Source organism: Galleria mellonella, unplaced genomic scaffold, assembly GCF_026898425.1.
Source record: "Galleria mellonella isolate WM207_F2 unplaced genomic scaffold, CSIRO_AGI_GalMel_v1 utg64, whole genome shotgun sequence".
NCBI classification, from domain to species: Eukaryota; Metazoa; Arthropoda; class Insecta; order Lepidoptera; family Pyralidae; genus Galleria; species Galleria mellonella.
In genome coordinates, this window is record NW_026442133.1 from 6,464,137 (window position 1) to 6,484,321 (window position 20,185).

General features: G+C 31.9%; 2 protein-coding genes across 2 annotated transcripts in view; both read right to left on the reverse strand.

Annotated features, from left to right (window-relative positions):
• LOC113512373 (cell adhesion molecule Dscam2) overlaps positions 1-3,163 on the reverse strand; it is a 73,832-nt gene extending 70,669 nt beyond the window's left edge. The window contains 1 exon segment of the mRNA XM_052900115.1: positions 2,737-3,163. The gene's annotated coding sequence lies outside the window, so the exon portion shown is untranslated.
• Positions 3,164-3,747: 584 nt separating this feature from the next.
• On the reverse strand, positions 3,748-19,948 carry LOC113512284 (glycogen phosphorylase). Its single transcript, XM_026896069.3, has 9 exons — positions 19,396-19,948; positions 17,387-17,618; positions 16,085-16,269; positions 12,562-12,673; positions 11,069-12,186; positions 10,869-10,976; positions 9,991-10,169; positions 7,890-8,091; positions 3,748-6,189 (listed from the first exon to the last, which is right to left on the reverse strand). Exons 1-9 carry the CDS (start codon positions 19,633-19,635, stop codon positions 6,040-6,042), a joined length of 2,526 nt encoding a protein of 841 aa, XP_026751870.1. The 5' UTR covers positions 19,636-19,948; the 3' UTR covers positions 3,748-6,039.
• Positions 19,949-20,185: the final 237 nt, after the last annotated feature.

Below are 20,185 nucleotides of genomic sequence, written 5' to 3' on the forward strand. Positions count from 1 at the left end.
TACGTATAGGTATGTATATTATAGCCGTAACGTCTGAGAGACAACGGCTACACTGGAGAATGACAATAACTATCTTTCTGCAGTCAAGCGAAAAAAATTGCATACAGAGAGGATTATAATCACATACAAGCATATAAAAACAGTACTCTATTTACACCTATTTAAAAGCTATATTATTATTTATAACATGATCATTAGACTTATTTTTGTAGTTACTATGCTAACAAAAAAGGTGACTCGTCCATATATGTAGGTAAGCTAGATCATTGAATAGGCCAATTCAATACGTTAATTTCTTACCATTACACGCTTACTACTATCTTTGTGGTATATATAATATAAAGCCGATTTTAATTCATTAGATACTCGTCTCTATCTATGGGTATAAACATAGTATAAATATTATTGATATTATGCATTAGCATCTCTATTTAGTATGTGCTTGTATTTAGTAATAAAGCTATATAAATCTACGCTACGTAATAAGGACGGGATCTACCTGCCAAAAAAAAAAAAACTCGCTCAGCCTGCTTGCTGGAATCTTTTGCACCTGTTCTGAAACTCGCTTGTTTGGACAAAAGCGCCATGTGAGGAGAATTTTTTGCTCGTGGTTTTATGCTATTTCCTTTCATAACAATTCTTATTTGCTTATAAGAAATTATAATTTTTTCGAGATTTCAAACTAAGTATACATTTCTTTATAACAAGTAGTTTGCTGCGTAAAAAATTGCGTCTTCATTCGTGACGAAATTATATATACAGTATACTTCATCGACTTCAAAAATATTTAAGTATAAAAATCGGATCAGAACTTTATATTATCATCATGGTGCCATAATACACTAACCGCCTGGTCCTCATGCTAAGATACCGTGCGTTATGAGGAACCAGGTAACGAACATTTGAGGGCAAAAGCCAAAACATCTAGATCAGAGTCATTTTAGAAAAGTTCATTTTCTAAAATCAGCTTGATCGAGAATTGAACCCCGGATCTCATTACGTCAATCAGACATGTGTTCTCATTAGATATGATAACTCTTAAAGTTTAGGAAAATATGCATGTTATTTGCGGTAAAAGACATAGGCACTTAGAACATGACAGTAATCATTAGTAGGTATAATCCAAGTACCATACAATATATGTAACAGTTTCAGGTGGATTGTTACCCTCTCAGTAGGTAGATAGGTATATAGGGGAAGGTCGTATGGAAAGGGCTAGGGGTTGCCAACACTTCCTGCCTTGCTCAAATTATGACTAACATCTACCTATAGCTACATAACTAATCATTCGAATCTTATATGTACCTGTCACCAACAGAATGTTTCTCGTCATTTTATACTATTTTAAATTTTATTAATACAAATAAATTCAATAAGGTAAAACAAATTAACGATATGGGTACCTACTTACGCAGTATTATTTATTAAATATGTACACTACAAATATGGAATTAAGGACCACACCCTACACGTGTAGTTAAATTAATATCCAGACATAGATTTAAATAGACGTCGCATTACTGCATGTAAGTACTTTACCTGTACCTTCTTTAACTCTGCTAAACTTTGATTCGGACTGGAAGTTCTTATCTTAGTGCGATAGTTTGTTATCAGTAAATAATAATAATATTCAATATATATATATATATATATATATATATATATATATATATATATATATATATATATATATATATATATATATATATATAGAATAAAAAATAAATCAAAATATGAAATCCTAAATTAAAAGCTTAGGTGCGTACGATCTTCGTCTGTCTGTGATACTCATGTGTATCTAATTTTTTTATTTAAATTAGATATAATTTTATGTACAAGTACCTTTACGACAGACCAATTTCAATAATCTCAGTATTAAAGTATATCAAATAAATAATTTATTATTAGAGCTCCTGAATGTTCATGGACGGTCGCTGACCGCGTGCCTAGACAGAAATTGTATACAGACCAATTTAAGAATATAGATCGACCGGTTCCAGTCTGCCTAGGTACTACCTACATTATATTGTACATATCTAATTTATGTGCAATGTAAGCGAAAGCTGTTCTCAATTCGATTAGGAGAATGAAAATAGGAAGTGTCCTAATAAGATTCTTCGTTATAAAATTTTAGAAATGTGAAAATATTAAATCAGCTGTTTAAGATACATTTAATTTTGCGTAAGTACCTACATATATAACTTTAGATATCAAATCAAACAGCAATAGCCATAAAATAGCGTTTCTTAATATCCGCCACCCACCGGCGATTTATATGGCAATTTTATTAGTCACACCTAATATAGGCATTATGCGTCGGACTTCATGAATGAATATTTATTTACCAAGTGTACATTCCACCTGTTATAGTGAAAACGTCTTTATCGGATTTAAATTTGTTTGATAAACTTGAAATGCGAAGTGAATAACAATTTCGATTTTATATTCTTCAATGATACCAAGCCATGTGGTTCCTATCGATCAGTGTTGCAGATAAATCAAATCGAGTTAGTTTATATGATACGTGCTACTATAAATATATTTCGATAATAGTACTAATCAGCAGAAATAAACTACAAGTTTGATATCGTACACAAGTGACTCTACAGTGCGAAGACAACATCGTTATCGATCGTAGTAGCGCACTTGCCGACTTGACGGGTGTTATTTACGGAAAATGCTTTTATAACACAAAAGCTATGAGAAACAAGGATTTTTGTCATATAGTACGCTTACCAGTGAAGAGAGAGCGGCGACTCAGCGCAGCACCCACAACACTTAAACCACAACACACACGAGAGGACGAGCGGCAACAACCGTTTCGTCCAAAGCTCAAACGCGGAATGAGTTAATACTTTGTAGATAGGACATGAAACGGCCGATGACATTCGACAAAAGAAAAAGGACAGATGAAGTAGTCGTATCATTCGCACACGAGCCGCTAAGGAAGCACCCTAGTCGAGGCAAGGCGAACATTACCGAGAGGGCAAGGCAGGATCCATTAATTGCGCACGCAGGACATTGGACACATCGTGTGTACAATAAAATTTATAAATAGGTGTGTATTGCAACGCTAATCCGAATTTCTTTCAACAATCCATCCTATGACTTTTGGGACATTTTCATATGACTTTTATGGTAGAAATGCATGTGATACAGGCCTAAATACTTTAATTGGGTTTAACTGGAGTTATTCACAAAATACTTAATTGTATAATAAAATTTTTATACAAAAGAAAAGAAAATTTTGTTTGATATATCTATTTACATTACACCCATGGTTTAATCGGTCGCTATACACCTAAACCCTGTTCTATACAAACTTGTATAGAACAAGGTTTATTGATAAAACGAATCAACTAATTTAGAATACCAAATTAATAATATTAATGCATAAAAATAATGCATGCTCAATGTTGAAATATTAGGAGCATATATTTGTGCATAAAATATAAAACCAGTTATTGATTTTGATAAAATTTATTAAGTAATACAGTAACTAATTTTAAGATAGCATTTCATATTATAGGTAGTAGAAAAATAATATTTTAATAAAATGTTATTAGATTCAATTTAACTTTTAATAAATCGAATATAGATATTACAAAACAGTATGTTAATGGTAAAAAAAAAATTCTGTTATAGATTAAAACTTGATGAACTATTCCTAAAAATGATCAATTGATAAGCAAAATCTACAAATAGTTTCATTACTAATTAATTAAACTAAAAAAAAGCAGATTATAATTAAAAATCGAATTTAGTTTAATTTCTTCGTTGTCCATAAATTACAATAATATTATTTCTGATACAGTTTTTATTGTAACTTAAGCTACTAAACATTATAATCTCATAAAATGATCAGTCATATGTGACTATCTGTTTCGATAGGAACAATATAAAAATACTACGAGACCAGATATAAATTAATACAAATTATTTATAGGCACTAAAATGGCACATTAAAACGATTTCGCAATATATTTTTAATTTTTAACGCTTTAAAAAATATTTAAGAGCATTCATAACAAGCTTATTGAAGTGTGGCAACATCAGAGCTATGCAGTTTTCAGAAACAATTCAATGATTTTCAACATTTTTGATTACATAGTGCTTTGACAGCGAATTAAAATGATAATCAAGCAATAAGAAGCTATCAGAGAACATATAAAAATAAAATAATGTATTTTGATGTCGAAAAAGACGAAGAAGTAGTATAGTATATAGTAGAAGTAATATACTCGTATAGAGCTAGATTTTTAGTGGTAATGTCATGGGCAATTAATTTAGTGAAAGCTTTAACTTACAAGTACAAATTATTATAAAAATACAAATATTTAATTGGAAATCGGCAGATACATTTAAAGTTGCTACATTTTGTTACGGACGCTCTTAAACAAATATTACAAGTAATATATATAAAACTATAACTAACTATAAATAATTCACAATATTTATTAAAACGATAAAACAAATTAGAATTCTACGGAATATATATTTTTTCAAAAAGAGTTTATGACTTACAATAATGTTAATGGACCACTCTCATTGTGACTTAAATAGAAATTGTAAATAAATATGCATTTATTATAAATTCAAACTGTTAAACAACATTTATATATTTTAATTTTAATGGAAATTTATTTATTTATACTTAGAACGTGGTTTAAGGACAATGCCAGCAATTCTTTAAAGCAAAGGTACTGACAAAGTCACTGAATGTATAAAAATAAATATACTATATAATTTTTTATTTACTTATGTGAGTATTCTAGTTAAATTACAACAAAATAGTTGGCCTTAATCTATCCAAATAGCTATATTCACTATCTATTCATTTTAGCTGCAACAACTTACCTAAATTGAATTCATTTTCCAGTTGCATAAATGGTGATAAAAATTGATTGAACCACCACTTCTTGATTGTAATGCACTGCACTCTTACAAGCCTGCACAATTAATTAATTTTCCATTCTAATTCGTAATGTATACTATAGACTACAATAACAATCTAGAGTTATAAAATTATACAGCACAATTTCATATTAAGATTACATTAACACGTTGCCATGGCAATTTTCAGTAATTTGGCTTAAAAATAACAGTTTGATTTAATCACATTATATTAATAAAAAGTCTAATTCTAGTGCATTGTTATCACCAAAAAGCATAAAAAGACAAATTTATTTCTTGATTATGAAGTTGGAGTCCCAGAACGCAATCTACGAGTTATCTCGTAGTTGGCAGTCAACGTGTTAATGTTATATTAAAATGTTATGATTAGACAAAATTTGTCTTTTAATTGTAATAATTTTAGAAATTGAATGTAATATTATGCATCTAATAATGTATAAAGTAAGTGTATCATCCCAAATAATCAATTAACCGATCCAATTACCGTTGTAGTTTGATCCGTTAACAAATTTTAATACTTAAACTTAATGGTTAAAATTTCATGATCTGTCTCACAAAGACAGTCAAATTTATATATCACATGTCAGGAACTACAATGCAGATTTGCAAATAGATACACATTTACTTGCCTTCTAATACTTGGCACTTGTTTTACCACGCATTAAATAAACAAAAGTATGTATAGTAACTGTAAATTATGAGATTAGAACTGAATATAAATAACTACACGACTAGAATCTTATTGTTTTCAATGCATTTCAATTTCAGCGAAAAATAACAAAATTGTCTTAGTTGTTGTCTTTACACTCAATGAAAAAATAGATAATCTTGATAGAAACTTATTAATTACGCATGATTAGTGCAAATTTTTTGCTATATGAGCCTCTTTATTTCCATAATAGAACCATAACAAGCATCATTATTATTTTAAAATAAAAAACAAAGTCTTCATAGTTATCTGGTGATACAATTCAAAGTAATTAGATGTCACAAATACATTTATATTCTAACACAAAATTAGACATTGTATAATAACATAATTGGAAAGAGTGAAAACCAAGTTAATATAAAGAAAAAAATCCTCAACCAATGATGAAACGTGTCATTTCAAACGTCCCTTAACATTTAAGCTGTCTCATGCGGTGCAGGCAGTTTTTCCCACGTGGGCTCGACACCCCAGATCTGGCGTGCGTACTCAGCAATTGTACGGTCTGACGAGAACTTGCCTGAAGACGCGATATTTTCGATAACCATTTCCGCCCATTTCGCTTGGTCCTAGAAAAGATATTTATTATCAGTTTTGTTTACATCCACATTACTTTAAAAGACAAAGCTGAATAGACTGAGCCTAAGTACAGAAATAAAAAAATTACAATTATAAAAAAAAATATGTTAATTACAGATTTTTATATAAAACCAACATCTGTCCACAAAAGGCATGCATGCGTGTATTTTGGAAGTAGGTAATTTATAGTACATTACTGCAGCGACCAGCAACTGAGGCATTGATGGACGGACGTGCAAATGTGGGCTGAGGCGAAGCCGAGGCACACATACGTAAGTCCATCAACGTCTAGTTGTGGCCAAGGCTTGTATAGTACTTTTCTCAAACAATGCGCGGAAATCAAAAACACAATTTTACTTTCTAAGTTCAATGACGAATAACGAACAATAATAATTTTTCACGCGCCATAATGTTCCTTTGTTTTTTTTTTTTTTTAAATAAACAGCTTTCTATTTGCAAGCCAGTTCGAAATTTAAATAAAACCTTGTATTAGTTACCTCCTTGGTAGCCATGTTTCGAAGTAAAAGGTCATTCCATTTCTAAATTATAGAACAGATATGAGTTTACATAGTAATTTATCTGGCCGCAAAACAAGACAGATATGGATTTTTATACAACTTTTGCCATCCGCTGCCCGCATGTATCTGGCCAGTACGGCAATTTTGATTTATCTCTAAGAAAATTGTCAAAATAATGCTCACATTTTCAAGCATGTTTGAGAAAAATAATATTATTCCCAAGAAAGATTTCTTAGAGCACCAAGGACGTAGCAACGTCAATATTAGAGATCTAGAGAAGTTGACATCATAATTGGTTATATGATTAGAATTATTTTGTTTAATTCCATTATCCATTACTCTGTGTGCGACTGCCAACACTTGAAGATTGACCATTATCATTATTATCAAAAGTTCTAAAACTTTGCTTGTTAGCTGTAAATAAATAAATAATTCTAGTCATATAACCAGTGATATGGACTTCTAATAGATAACACCTATTTTAGTAAAATATTAACATCAGAATGTCAATATAAAATATAAATAAAAGAATAACTGATCCGACAATAGAAAGTTTGCTAATATTAAACATTAGTAGTATAAATTAAAAATCGAAAAAATGTTTAGAATTGTTACTAACAGATTGGTGTAATATAACATGAAATGTTACATCCTGCTTTTAATTGCATGTTCGCTATAAGTGTAGACTCATCGCACATCCAAATCGCGTATTCCCTATGAACCTTCCATGTGCTTCTGTTTCTGCCAATTTACCATGAACACGACCGATTGTTTGTCCGAAAAACCGACAAAGTTCGCGAACACAAAGGGTCCAGGACTATGAGAAATTGTTGCAGTGTTACTTTTCATGATGCTTTTGAACAGGAAATTTGCCAGCAGTCGCCACGCTTGGCAGGCGGGTTGGCATTCGCATTTAGGCTTTTAGTGATGTTTTAAGAGGGACGCTACCGTCTATCCCTCGAACATTAATTTTCCCTTAGTCGCCTCTAACGACACCCACAGGAAAAAAAGGGGGTAACCTATGCCGAGACCACACGGCAATAACTTAGTTATCGTTTCATAAATCTATGAATATGCTATCAATGGTGATAATCCTAGCCTTGATAGAAATCAAGGATATCAGCTTGTGGCAATTTCAAGCCGTATAAAAATAAATAAGATGGACCCATTACCTGGTACACGTCGGAGACCTTCTGCTGGGCCTCTATGTACGCCTCGTAATCGGCCAGGTGCAGGAACCGGTCGTGATGCAACAGTACATCAGCGATGTGCGCAAAACGGCTTGGCTCGCCCGGCGAGAAGAACCCGCTGCGGATCTGCTCGATACATTGCCGTAGTTCCGGATTACGCTCGTAGTATTCGTAGGCGTTGTATCTGCATACACCAGGGGAAAGGAAAATTGTTAATAATGTGGTCTAGCGGGCCCCATTGCGAGCTCTATGCCCTATCAGGTCAACCTCTATGCGGTTCCCATTGGGCAGTGTTCATGGTTAATTTCTTAATAAATTATGGTGAGCCAATTGACATAACTGCAGCCTCACATATCATCTCTCACTGGTACCTAGGTTAGTGAATACCGATAATGTAGACGGGGTTACCATTCCATTTTCATCCATTAAAAGACCAGACAAAGATTTTCAAATGTTTTGTTATCATTTCCTCCAAAAATCATATTAAAAGAGAAACAACAATTGCCAGCATTCATACAGAGTAAATAATTGCTGGCCTTATTTCTAATAATGAATCCTTCCGAACAACCTTTGGATGGAGATGAGTAATCATAAAAAGTTTAATAATATACACGATAATTATTTATCGTGCATTCGACCACAATGTTTACATGACCAAAATATACTGTCAATCAATTTCATATACCATATATAATGTAGAGATAAAATATAAAAAAGGATAGAGATCAATGATATGCTAATGTGTGTACCATAACATACATACACCCCATTGTTAAAAATGAGCACTTTTCGAGTTAGATATCTTATTAGTGTTATAATTGTGAAAAATTGCAAATATTTTTTTTTTTTATTATTATTAAGATGGAAAACGAATAAAAAGTCCAATCTCTATTTTATGGTAAGGGAGCTTATGCATTTTCGTAACGTAATTATGAGAGATGGTATATAATAATAATAACACTGGACTATGCAATTCCTCAGGACATTTTTCAATGTAAAGACTGTAGGAAAGTCTAGTAAGTCCAACAGTCAGTACGATATCATCAAAAATGCGGAGTACTAAACATTGCAAAATGTCAAGTGAAAGGAGCTAATATTGGAGTGGTCAAGTCGAAAAGTAGAAACCATACTCTATGTACGATTATACAATTGGTTCTGATATTTAGAAGTAGTGTTTCTACATTGCCACGTTTAAGTCCATTATAATTTAATACAAGCGCAGTCGGCGGGAAACTTTAGTCATTACATTATAAATGGATGTCTTGTAGCAAACTTAGAAGTGACAATCTGTAAATATAGAATTGTGTAATAATTAATTAAAGTTAGACGAACCTGACAATCGAGTAACGTCATTAATTTAAATTCTATTACAGGAATATAGTACATTAAACTGGTGTAACTATGATTAAACAAGTTTAATTAGTACAAATTTTTTACTTATCAGAGAAGCTTATTTAAATAGCGATATATACCTACTGTTTTATAAAATATTACTAAATTACTGATTTTTTTAATGTATTAGATTTATTCCTATGCTAGTTTTATGAAAATTTAGCTCAATCCGATATTCCAACATGCACCTCTCTGCTATTTGGGTCCAATACGTTCCTATTTATGACATGAAAGAATATTACATATCGGTGGCTTTTTATATATAAACTAAATTAGAGTGAGCCCATGACTTCGTCTACGTGCCAGAGGTATATTGATAGACCAAGATAAAAGTAGGCTATAAACAAAATTTTAAACTTACAACATAATTGTTTATATCAGTGTCGATGAAATATAGGAAACTAACAAAGATATAATCAGAGTAAATATCTCATTCATAAAACATGTAAAGTAGGATGTTTTTCTTCATTTCACATATATAGACATTTCTGTACATAAAATTTAATAATTTTGTATAGTAAATGTTATAATGAATAGTCCCAAAAATACGTCTAAAGGTCGCCAAAATACAAACAAATTCACTTTAATACTAATATTTATAGTAAGAATTGATAAAACTCAGATGTGTGAGTTTAAATCCAGTTCGATCAAGCTCATGAAAATTAAAAATATAGATTTAAAAGTAAGTTACCCGCGGCGCTGTAACTCCTCGACGTCATTGACCCTCATGCCGAAGATGAACATGTTCTGCTCGCCAGCCTCTTCCGCCATTTCGACGTTGGCACCGTCCATGGTGCCAATGGTGAGAGCACCATTCAGCATGAACTTCATATTGCCGGTGCCAGACGCCTCGGTGCCGGCCGTTGAAATCTATTGTTAACAGTGTTTTATTACTAAGTACTAAGACTTATATTATTTGTACTGGCACAATTATTAAACGACTTTGGCATTTATTTTTTATCAAAATAACAATAAGTATATAATTAACGAACACTTATGCACGTTTTTGTATTAATTGATTACCTCTATTATTATTGCATATTATCTATTAAATTTCTCCAGATATTTACCCACGTGAATCAATATTACCAAGTATTCTGTGTTATGTAGTTGGATATAACATATCCGTGTAACAAATTTCATACGTTTAATTGTTTAAACGTGATTTAGTAGATAATAAACATATCTAAATAACTTTACACACTTTCATATTTATAATACTGGTACAACTATTTCTGTCTATTTCATTTATAAATGTGTAAATTTAATAAAAAAAATATGCCAAGTATAGAAAACAGTCTATAAATACTATATTTATTTTTTGAAAATAAAACACACTGTGATTCATTAAAACAAAAACGTTTTATAAACCATTAAAGTGTTTTGTCACAGTCCTTCAAATTGAGAAATCGGTACAAAAGAGAAAATTAAAGCACTTAAATTTACTAGACACAATGTTTACCTGTAATGTAGTTTGTAATTATGTTGTTACAGGGTTAAAGGCGATCAGTTGCATTGAAATTAATTCTAAATTGTAAGTTTCATTTTTAATTTATCCTTATAATATACCTGTTCGCTGAGATCTGCAGCAGGCATGATTCGCTCGGCCAAAGTGACGCGATAATTCTCCAAGAATATTAATTTCAATTTATCGCCGACATCAGGATCATTGTTTATCTGAATATAAAAAATTAGTAATGATAAATATAAAGAAATATTTTATAAAAAAAAATATATATATAAACACTAAAATATACAATACTACTTACGGTATTGCCAACTGCACAAGCTAAGGCAATCATTTGCTTAGCGACGTAATAACCTGGGGCAGCTTTTCCTCCAATCATAACTGTTCTAGGAGTAACCACCGAAGAAGGGTCGCGCTTGATCCTGTTATACAACGTTATGACATGCAAAATATTTAACAGCTGACGTTTGTACTCATGGATACGTTTCACTTGAATATCGAACATTGATGCAGGATTAATCTTCACTCCTGTATCCCTCTCAATTAAAGATGCAAGTCTCAACTTATTTTCTTGCTTAACCTTCATAACAGCTCGCTGAAAAGTTGGGTCCTTGGCCCATCGCTTTAAACCTTGGAGCTTATCCAAATGCACAGTCCAATCTTCGCCAATTTTGTCACAAATTAAATCTGAAAGCCCAGGATTGCATAACAGTAACCAACGTCGTGGGGTGATACCGTTGGTCTTGTTCTGGAATTTCTCTGGCCACATCTCATAGAAATCGCGGAAAACAGTTGCCTTAAGGATGTCAGAATGTATGGCGGCGACCCCGTTGACAGCGTGAGACCCGACTACACACAAATTGGCCATGTTGACACGTTTCTCTCCTTCTTCCTCAATCAAAGACATACGACGCAAGCGATCCATATCGCCTGGCCAACGCTTCTCCACTTCCTGAAGATGGAGGAAGTTAATATGATAGATCAGCTGCATATGCCTTGGTAGTACATTCTCCAACATGGAGCAAGGCCATCTCTCCAAAGCTTCGGGTAAAACAGTGTGATTAGTGTATGCGCAGCATTTAACAACTAATTGCCATGCTTTTTCGTATGGCACTTTTTCAATATCAACAAGAACCCTGAGAAGCTCAGGAATAGCTAAGGCAGGATGGGTATCATTTAATTGTATGGCCACCTTGTCTGGCAAACTCTCGAATGTTTTTCTGACAGCTTCGCGGCTGCCGAACTTGGACGATTTGTACCTCCTGATAATGTCTTGGAGTGTGGCAGCACACATGAAGTACTCTTGACGAAGGCGCAACTCCTTACCCTCAAAGAAGTTGTCGTTTGGATAAAGAACTCTAGAAATATTTTCAGCGATGTTACGATCGAGTACAGCCTGAATATAGTCACCTGAGTTAACTGAAATGAAGGCAAATTTGTTAGTTAGATGACGTCTGCCTTTGCTGCGGTAGACAAAAACAATAGACACAAATAATCCGGCTAAAACAGACCTCTTTCACTTCCTCCACATTCTCAGAATTTCGTTCATTATTACAATACATTATTTATTTGATCGCCATTCATACATGTTCGTTGTACATATCTGTTTTGTAATTCTACTTTCACCTATTCCTGCCTGATGACCAAACTAACACATCATTCAAATCAATTTAAATCCTCGTGATTATATGTTTGAACTTTTCTCTGATTGCACTATTTCTTTCTTTCAATTTAATAAATAACAAAGTACTTGATTCTATTAAGACAAAACGATGAACATAAAGTAATACTTACAGAATCGTAGGTTGAAGTCAATCGGACTCTTGGCAGACCAGAGACGCAACGTATTGACTACATTGTTGTTATAACCAGGAATTGGACTGTCATACGGCATAGCGAATACCACCTGCGTATGTATTATATAAGAATTAATAAATTTAGTTTCCAGTGGAAATCTTTGAATGAACTGTAATTATCAGCTGTGATTATAAATTATTCTACGGGATCGCATCTGCGATATAAAAATGTTTGTCAATTAGAATACAGTCCACCTGTGAGCCAAATTTTACTTAAATCCGTTAAGCCGTCTACATATGATTGAGTATCAATTATCTAAAAAAATTATATCCATTTTATGATACTTGGACACATCTGCGATATAAAAATGTTTAAAAATTACCATACAGTCCACCTTTATGTCAAATTTTATTCAATTCCGTTTAGCCGTTTACATACGATTGAGTATATTTTATCAGAAAATTTTATCTTTTTTTTTAAGATTCTTAGAAATCAAGCAAACAAGATGGAAAGTGGTAATCATCGCCTATATACATGAACAGCATCATGAACACCACAGAATACACTATGATGCTTATGGCATTCTTCATGTATTGCCATTCCTGAATACTACGGTATTAAACCTTCGTACCCTGTAATTTCACTGGCATATTCCCTTCAAACCGAAACACAAGCAAATAACACGTGCTTCATGGTAAAAACACAGACGGGACAAAAGTATACATGCAGACAATAATAATCATTAGATTTCCCATTCATACAATTAGTGGATTTGTATTAATTAATGTCACGTACACTCATAGGTAGCCAACATTATGGAACTAAACAGGATTAATAAAATGCTATGCTAGTTCATTAAAGGTGTGCCTGGCATTGACCATAGTCCAAATATAGTTACGGCATGAAATCCATATGCAGACATTATCGCCATCGACTATTGCAATGTTTTCCCTTTAAATAGATTCCCAAGACGTTTCAGTGACTTATGTATTATAACTCTAAGTCCTAACTTAAGTGATAATATATGTAAGAACACGATTCTAGTGACGTCATTTAATGTAGGTCCTGTTGGTTTTAAAATAATAAAAACAAATTAGTATCTAAAATTGTTTTCTACTTGCACTATATTGTCCGAAATTTTATTTTAATCGAGTTTACGATAGACCACTGTTATCTGAACATTCATTAGTTTATAACCCTTACGACGACCTTAACTATAAATTTTTTAACCTTTGGGATAAAATTCTCCTAACTTTTTATAAATTACTGCCATTACTGTCTATAATTTTGTTTATTCAATAAGTATACAAAAATAGATAGGTATAATGACGTTATTTTGCGTAAAAGAAGAGATATGATTAGACCAGCATGCCCAGTAGTCAGGTACAGGAAGTGGACCGTAACTAGTCGGTAGTCATTACTGATCTAGGTGATCACACCGTTGGAGTATTTCCAAATAGAGTAAATTATTTTAAATATTTACTTACATAAATTTGGACCTGTTTAATGTTTACATTAATTGGGTATTAATTATAAATAGATGGGCGAAGACGTTACGAGGCCCTTTGTAACGACTTTACCAGGAATGAAACAGGATAGTTTTTAGGTGAATAGAATAAATATCCGAGTATATTAATGAGGCTGCTGGTCTTCGTTACTAACAATCCCTAGACCTAAAAAAGCTTTAACTGTTCATACAAAAGAGTAATTTTCAAAAGGGTAGATCTAAGAATTAAAAGATTTACGGCAGAGTTATGACCTCTGGGGTATGGTACCCGCGTGCCCGCGTGCCACGGGTTACGACAAGCTTGGAACGACCTTTCTTAAATTAGCTGTGGTCTGACCTCACACATGTTTATTATTTGGATAATTGGTGTGATTGTGTCAAATCCTAAATAATAATTTGTAATTAAAATGAGAAATGACGTAGCTGATAACAGTTCGTCTATCACTTTTCTGTTGAATGGTAGAATGGTGATCGATATGATTATAACGTATATAGTAGGTTATACACTGGGATGCATGACTCATGGACAATATGAATCTTGTGTGTCGCTGCAATGTTCAATGTTATAGGTGTCTTATATTGTTGCCAAGTACTTAACGTTATAAGTATGAGACAAGGACTATCGTTAAATGATGTACTTATTTAAAAATCTCTGTTTCTACTAATTCATAATAAGAATTGGGCACAGCACATAATGACTTTAAAGGTGTTTAAAGTTCTTTACGATTTTGGTGATCGATACCCGAAAAATAAGAACATTATTTGTATTATATTCATAAATATGTTTGTATTAGTCTGATTTCATTGTTTCTAATATAGTATATAAAATCTAGCAGTTTATGACTTGTCTATTAAATTGTTTATCCTAGTATCCTAGTACAAGGTCCGCTTAGCTTAGGACTAGATAGCGACGTGTAATATACATACATACATACATATCTGACACGCCTGTCTCCCATTAGGGTAGGTTGTGTAATATGTCCAAGGCTAGTGATTTCTTACTCCTTAATACTGTACATACGAATACTAAAACTTATACTAAATGTGATAACTGTTGACATTTTTATTTAATCAAGTTTAAATGACTGAACAGTGGGTATTACTCTTGCAATACATTCCAATAAATCGATATTCAAATTAAGACGTTTCGCACTCTTGAATTGCAGTACTAGCAACGTAATGGTTCCATATTGTTCTGATAGATGCATATTTGTGTAACTTTCCAAAGCAAATTATTGTAAAGCAATCCCAATTATAACTTAATTTCTAACTGTTTTTTCATGAGTGCAGTATAAAATTGTAATTGGCAATAGTTTAGATTAATATTAATATTAGATTCAAGAGGAGACCTGCTAATCTCAATAAACATTTGTGTTTATTATGAGTATATTAGATGAGCACATAGAAGACTTGTTGTCCGAATTGACATAGGCATAGCCGCGGGTCACTAGTACCGAGTCGTAAAATGTTTGTATGTGTATATGGCAACACCTATCAAACTTTTTTTTAGCTACTAATAGTGATCTTGCTTTTCCCCTTCGAAATAATTACATGTAATATGATGATAATAACGAAGAAGAGATAATGAACATACTATGAATATGGATTATTAGAATTTTTACGAATATATTACAAAAATCCTTATTTATGAAAAATCACGCATATATCTAAAAACACAAATTGAGGGAGATTTTGTACAAAAGTCGTTTGCTTGGATACCTTTATTCCATTCGTGTTTTTACCGTGAAAAAGTTGTGTTTGCATGGTTGTGTTTCGGTTTGAAGGGTGGGATACAGCAGTGAATTTACAGAGTATAGAGGAATAATACACGAGTCCTCAGGAATGTCAACGCATGGGGGGTTTCATGGGCGAAACAATATACTCTGTTATGTTCATGGTATTGCTCATGTGTATAGGCGACGGTTACCACTTTCCATCAGGTGGGCCGTCAGCTTCGATTTCCATTCTAAGTCGCATAACAAAAAACATGCGTGAAAAGGCCGTAAGACAAACCTGGGTGTCGATCCATTTCTTCCCCTCCGGTGTGTCAACAACGCGACCGTAGAAGTTAACAGGCAACATGTACTCGGGACGAGCCTTCTCCCACGGGTTGCCATAGCGCAACCAGTCATCTGGCTCTTCCTGTTGCTCTCCGTTTTCTATTTTCTGCGCGAAGATACCATATTCGTAGCGTATGCCTAGTAAAAAAAATATAATACATCGGTTTTTTTTTTTTTCATTTATCTTACCATGGATCTAGTATAGGTACTTATGATACATAACATATAATTTAGTATAAATTAAAGACATACTCGAACTCCTTTCAATTAAATCTAAGAATCTGATGTAAAAATGTATTGATGGATATTCATCCCATCCTTATAAAGCTACACCTATGACAACAAGTCAACCACAGAACATTTTTAAATAAGTTGGCAACATGTATAACAAATACACAAAATTAAACAAGACTATATATATTTGACTTAAGACTATCTTGTTTAATTTCAACATCATAAAAACATTGTTTCTTAAAATTCAAACCAAAAATAAAAACCTATTCATTTAATTGGCGTATTGCCAGTGCCAGTGTATTTTCATATCTCTTGCCTGTTTCCATCAGACAAGAAAAAGGTTATTTCTGTTGAATATAGGAACACATGGATCTGTGTGGAATGTTTCAAATGCCTACAGGGAGAACCCCAACAGTTTTCTATAGATCTACTCGAATCCAGTTGGAGACGGTGATAAAGGATACAATTGCGTCAGCAGATCGAACTGGTTTTCAAATAGTTTCTACAGGGAGAACCCCAACAGTTTTCTATAGATCTACTCGAAACTGTGCTCGACGCAAAAATTGCTAAATGCGGTGATAAAGGATACAAATTAGAAACCGTTTCATTTTTAAGTACAAGGTTCGATGACGTAATTATGCAATATAAACTAATTGAGGCATTGCAGCGAGTAATGTCAACTATTTTTGCTAGGTACAAATTATCTTCAAATAATTGAATAATATTACTTATCTCTGTCTACACCTAAAGAAATGTGGTTTAAAGATAAATGTTTTTTTTTTCCTGAAATTCAATAAGTAAACATTTGACTTAAATATTTCCTAACTAAACTAAAACTAAAAAAGCATAATATCACTTTCATATCAAAATCACATTTATTTGTGTTAAATATAATTAGATATTTATATAACCATATGATCCATGTATGACAACTATGATACAATTGTACAATGGTACAACCAACAAAAATATTTTTAAGTAAAATAAAATGATATTTAATATACAATAAAAAATAACATACCATAACCATAAGCAGCTAATCCAAGAGTGGCCATTGAGTCAAGAAAGCAGGCTGCAAGTCTGCCAAGTCCTCCATTACCAAGACCGGCATCTTCTTCCAATTCTTCTAGTTCTTCAATATCTAAACCCAATTGGTACAGTGCTTCATCAACAGTACCTTGGATGCCAAGGTTAATCATGGTGTTCTGGAGCGAACGCCCCATGTAATACTCCAAGGAAAGATAATAAACACGCTGCCAAAAAAGGATTACAATTTTATTACACATAATATTCTTTTGAAAATTTCACTATATTTCTCTATCTTTAAAGTTACAATTCCATTACAAGATCAGGATTACAAAAAATCCTTATTACTCCAACCAGTATATACTATATGATTAATTGATATAAGTCAAAACTATGTATAATTTAGATATTAAAATTCTGTAAGATAATATTTTTGAATAAATTCAATTATAATTTTAGAGATATGATTTTAAAATAGCGCCTTTGAATAGACCCCATAAGGAATTTATTTATTCCTATTTTTGTTGAAGTTTCTATTGACCTATTTGACCTTGACAGACAAGAGGTGTCTGAGTGATTGTTCTACAATAGCAAGTAGCATTGTCAAGGACCAAATACTGATAATGTGCTTGGTATCATAACCAGGTCAGAATAGAAATGCATTTATAAGAATAAATTGAACTTAGAATTTGTTTTAATGCTACATAATTTTTAGCATTATTAAAAAACATATACCAATTAATTATATTGTGGTAAATTAACAGAATTAGTTTTATTTATAATCAAGATGTTATGAGTATTACTGTATTTTACTAATATATACCTACAGATCTGTGTCTATAGTCAGTTTAATTCTTAACCACCAGATAATCTTAAATCTCTACTTAATATGGAATTAGAAGAACATATTTAACAGACTGAAATTTATTTTGATTATTATTGAGTGAGACTCGATGACATTCAATCCAGCACAGTTTTACAATTACATTTTCTACTAATGAGATTCATTGTCATTGATGAAAAAAAAAGAGATTGCTCATCTTCCTTTTTTACTAATGTTTTAGTTTATCTTGTTTTAATGCTTTATATAACATAATTTAATTTAAAAATATATAAATGAAAATGCAATAAAATAAGTATAGAACAAATATTAGGAACTTTTATAGTAGTGTGTTTATTTTAAAATTTAGGTAGATATATTTAATTTGTACAGTATCACTCATTGAATATAATTTAAACAATAAAGATGCTAAATGGTTATGTATATAATGAAAAAAAAATTAACATTGTAACTTTTATGAATTATATTAATCAGATAAACACTTTATTTAGAAGATTAACAATGGTTAATTCATAAAATATCTATCTGATAAGATAAATGTCCTACCAAATACTATTTCAAAAATGTGTTTATATGTTATAATAATATTCTTATATTACAGAATGAAATTAGATGTTGTCTATTTATAGTTGACCCCATTGAACAATGACAATTTTATAAATTAAAAAAAGAGCAATTATTTCATTTTTCAAAAGTAGATAATAGTGCTCAGGTATGACAAGATATGAAGGATATCACGGGCAACATAGTAAACTCTGTTATATCCATGTTACTGTTTATGTCTATAGGGGATAGTTCCCATTTTTCATCTTGTGGACTGTCAGCTTGTTTAACATCAAGTTATATGAAAAAACTAAAAAAAGGAATAGTCATAATAATAATTTACTTTTAATATTTATTTTTATCCATGATATGATGGTAAGCCACTTTAAAATGAAATAAACCTTTTAAACAACATGCAAAACAAATGTTATATTCATTACAATTATAACAGTAAAGAAAACCCTTCAATACCTTATATACTGGGATTAATAATGGTTTATTTACTTAATAATTTATTAAAATATAAATTTAAAGAGTAAATAGTTGTTGAGTAAATGTAAACAGAAAGTTTATTTCATGTGTTATTCTGTTTAAAAGTAAACGTTTATAAAATCAATTACCTTTGGATCCTTTTCATAATAGTATTGTTGAGTACGAATCCACCGGGAAACAAGGTGATCCCTGACTGTGTGAGCCAATGCAAAATAATAATCTCTCGGAGTCGCAACATTTCTATCTTTCACCAGCGTGTAATGTACATGCCGATTAAAAGCCTTCTTTACTTCCGCTACATTTTCTACAGCAACAATACCTCTAACCGAAATTTGTTTACGTTTATCAGAATCCGTTTGTACGCTCATTTTGCCTAAATAATAGTCAAACAGAACAAGACCGGACCGTGCACAAACAATACTAACAAATGTGAAGTACTGACTGAACAGCTGCGTATCGGTCACCTTGAGAAGGTCAAATCATATTAAAGAAAGAAATGTATCCGACAATAGTGTTCTTTAAATACGCCGATTTGCTAATATTAAGTATATTAAGAAATATTTGTCCAATTGTGACAATCAAACTGAACACTTCTGAAGTTACAGGAATTTAGATTTCTAATAATTAAAAATTTATAATATTGAGAATGGCAGTAGTAAACAAAAATATATATACAAAGGATAACAGTGTACACTTCATAGAAACTATGTAAAATTACTTGGTCAGGAATATCTCACCAATCTACACAAAAAATCTTGCTTTCTCCTTAGTTTGGCCAGCCTGATATTCAAAATGGAAACGAATAGGTTATAATTATATTATAGTTTGATAGTATTGTAGAAACGCGAAACATGTAATAAAAGAAATATATATGGTATATTTTATGTTAAATTGCATGTTTCGACGAACATTATTAGC